The following is a 2,835-nucleotide window of genomic DNA, read 5'->3' as shown; positions in this document are numbered from 1 at the left end:
GCGGACGAATACCTTATGAACTTTTCGATAGGTACCCCACCAAAGTCATACTACGGTACAATGGATACCGACAGCGACCTCATATGGACTCAATGCCAGTCTTGTCTAGAGTGTTTTTCTCAGCCCGACCCGGTGTTCGATCCCGAAAAATCCTCCTCTTTTTCAAATGTGACATGCTCCAACAACCTTTGCCATGAGCTGCCAAAATCACAATGCAACGCGTACGATGGGTGCGTGTATTTCTATGATTATGGAGATAATAGTTTCACTGCAGGTTATTTAGCCACCGAAACCTTTACTTTCGAGAAGGTCTCGGTACCGAACGTAGCGAGATATTACTTTCGAGAAGGTCTCGGTGTTCGATCCCGAAAAATCCTCCTCTTTTTTTCCGGAAAAATGACGGCTTAATACCCGCCAAAGATATTTTTAGCATTAATAAATATTTTCTGCATGTCATTGACGGGTATTAATTATCAAAACACATCCGTGATCGTCATTTTCCCTTTTTCCTCTTCCACCCAAAAGCCCAAAGCCCACGGCACAGATGGCTTTTGCTTTCTTTTCTCTTCTTCACTAGATGTTCTCCTTTTCACATTGGGGCAAAACCCAACAGATGTTCCATTTCATTCATTATAAATACTGATATGCCTGTGTCTTACTTCTCACACCACTCATCATATATGGCTTCATCACCACCATCTCTATCCTACGACCTCTTTCTTACCCTAGCTTTGATTCTCATATCTATTTCACCCGCGTTTTCCATGTCACGTGACTCACGTCAAGCTCTCGATGATCATCAGGATCAACTGATGAAAACTGGTTGCAAAATTACTCTAAACCACATTGATTCGGGTGGAAACTTCACTAACTCTGAACGTTTATATCGGGCAGTGAAGCGTTCCAGCCGCAGACTACAACTGTTCAATGAAATGGTTTTGAGAGCTAAACATCCAAAACTCAGGACCACGGTTTATGCAGGAGAAGGCGAATACCTTATGAACTTTTCGATAGGGACCCCGCCAATGTCCTACTCCGGTATAATGGATACCGGTAGCGACCTCATATGGACTCAATGCCAGCCTTGTCTCAAGTGTGCTCCTCAGCCCGATCCGTTGTTTGATCCAAAAAAATCCTCCTCTTTTTCACGTGTGTCATGCACCAGCCAATTTTGCCGAGACCTGCCAGATTCAGATTGCAACCCCTTCTACGGGTGCGTGTATAACTACACATACGGAAGTGGGTTAACTTTAGGTTTTTTAGGCACCGAGACCTTTACTTTCGAGAAGGTCAAGGTGCCGAAAGTAACGTTTGGTTGTGGTCTATTTAATTTGGGATTCGGGACCGAGGGCCTGATAGGCTTCGGACGCGGACCCTTGTCGCTCGTCTCCCAGTTGGGTGAGCCCACGTTCTCATATTGCTTGACTTCCTGGAATGGAAGTAAACCCAGTACTCTTTTGATAGGCTCCCATGCAAGTGTGAATTCCTCAGATGGTGGTGGGGAGATCAAAACCACCCCTTTGATTCAAAACCCAGATTTTTATTATCTTTCTCTCGAAGGAATCACGATTGGTAGCACTAGGTTGCCCGTAAACAAAACAACTTTTGCTCTTAATGCTGATGGGTCTGGGGGCCTGATCATAGATTCGGGCACAACAATTACGCAGTTGGCGGAAAGTGCTTATACTCATGTTAAGGAAGAGTTCAAATATCAGGTAAAGCTTCCGGTAGTCGACGCTTTAGACTCGACCGGGCTTGATCTTTGCTTCCAGTTGCCATCCGATCCTTCTGATCGTGTGGAGATACCCTCGCTGGTATTCCATTTTACGCATGCAGATTTAGATTTACCGACGGAAAACTATATGCTCCCGAACTCCAGTTTGGGGGTGACGTGTTTGGCCATGCTTGGTTCAGGTGATACTAGCTCCATATATGGGAATATACAGCAGCAAAACTTCCTGGTGGTGCATGACTTATACAAAGAAACCCTGTCATTTATGCCAACGGAGTGTGACAAGTTTTGAGCTCTTCTATTAGTTGAACTCAAAACTTGTTTGGCCGGCCATGGTTGTTTCTCGCGTTGTCAAGTTTATCATGTGTTTTTCCATGGTCATGCAAGTGTTTGGCCATGGTTGCTTGTATTGTAGCGTTTGTCAGTTCTCTCTTTATTTTGTGGTATGATCAGTCATCAGTGTGAGCGATGGCGGATTTCTCTCCTTGGAGTTGGAACCCATCTTAAATAAACTCACTGTTTTCATCATTAGTGGTTTGCTTAATTGGAATGAAAATCAGTGATATGAATATTTAAAGCATCTTTTCTTCCACTACTGCAGAAAAGATTTCAACATCTTTTACTTCTATTTGTTCTCTCGATCTCTGTTCCAATGTACTAGAACTATATATACTAAATTTTGTTTTTGAGTTACTTTTGGAGGGGAGAGCCATGAGAGTGCCAAATGGCAATTACGATCAGTACTGCAATTACGAGAAAAATAATACTATAGATATTGAGATTTTAAATATATCATTTAAAAGAAGCCATATCTATTATATCTAAAAATACAATATAGTACAACAATTACCTTTCGTGAGGAAAGCTCTTAGAACGACAAATGTTCCCGATTCTATACACATTTTATTTCATAAACCTTTTTTTTTGTCAAGCGGTATGAGAATATACAAGTATGAGAATTACATGAAACTATAAACAGCTCTACAATCACTATAAGTCCAACGGCAAGCGGAGGTCTTCGGCAGATGTCCGGAATGACCGTGGACACGAGCACCTGCTCGGAGCTTTGCTGGGCGATTTCTAGGCAGTGGCGGACGGTGATT

At 42.7% G+C, this 2,835-nt stretch overlaps 1 protein-coding gene across 1 annotated transcript; it reads left to right on the top strand.

Annotated features, from left to right (window-relative positions):
* Positions 1 to 671: 671 nt before the first annotated feature.
* On the top strand, positions 672 to 2,342 carry LOC131317854 (aspartic proteinase nepenthesin-1-like). Its single transcript, XM_058347524.1, has one exon. It carries the CDS (start codon positions 681 to 683, stop codon positions 2,022 to 2,024), a length of 1,344 nt encoding a protein of 447 aa, XP_058203507.1. The 5' UTR covers positions 672 to 680; the 3' UTR covers positions 2,025 to 2,342.
* Positions 2,343 to 2,835: the final 493 nt, after the last annotated feature.

Source organism: Rhododendron vialii, chromosome 2a (assembly GCF_030253575.1).
Source record: "Rhododendron vialii isolate Sample 1 chromosome 2a, ASM3025357v1".
Lineage (NCBI taxonomy): Eukaryota > Viridiplantae > Streptophyta > Magnoliopsida > Ericales > Ericaceae > Rhododendron > Rhododendron vialii.
Note: the sequence above shows the minus strand (reverse complement) of the source record. Positions and strands in the feature narration are given on the sequence as shown.

Coding starts and splice junctions, on each gene's coding strand:
- LOC131317854 (XM_058347524.1), top strand. CDS start 681: ATGGCTTCATCACCACCATCTCTATCCTACGACCTCTTTCTTACCCTA.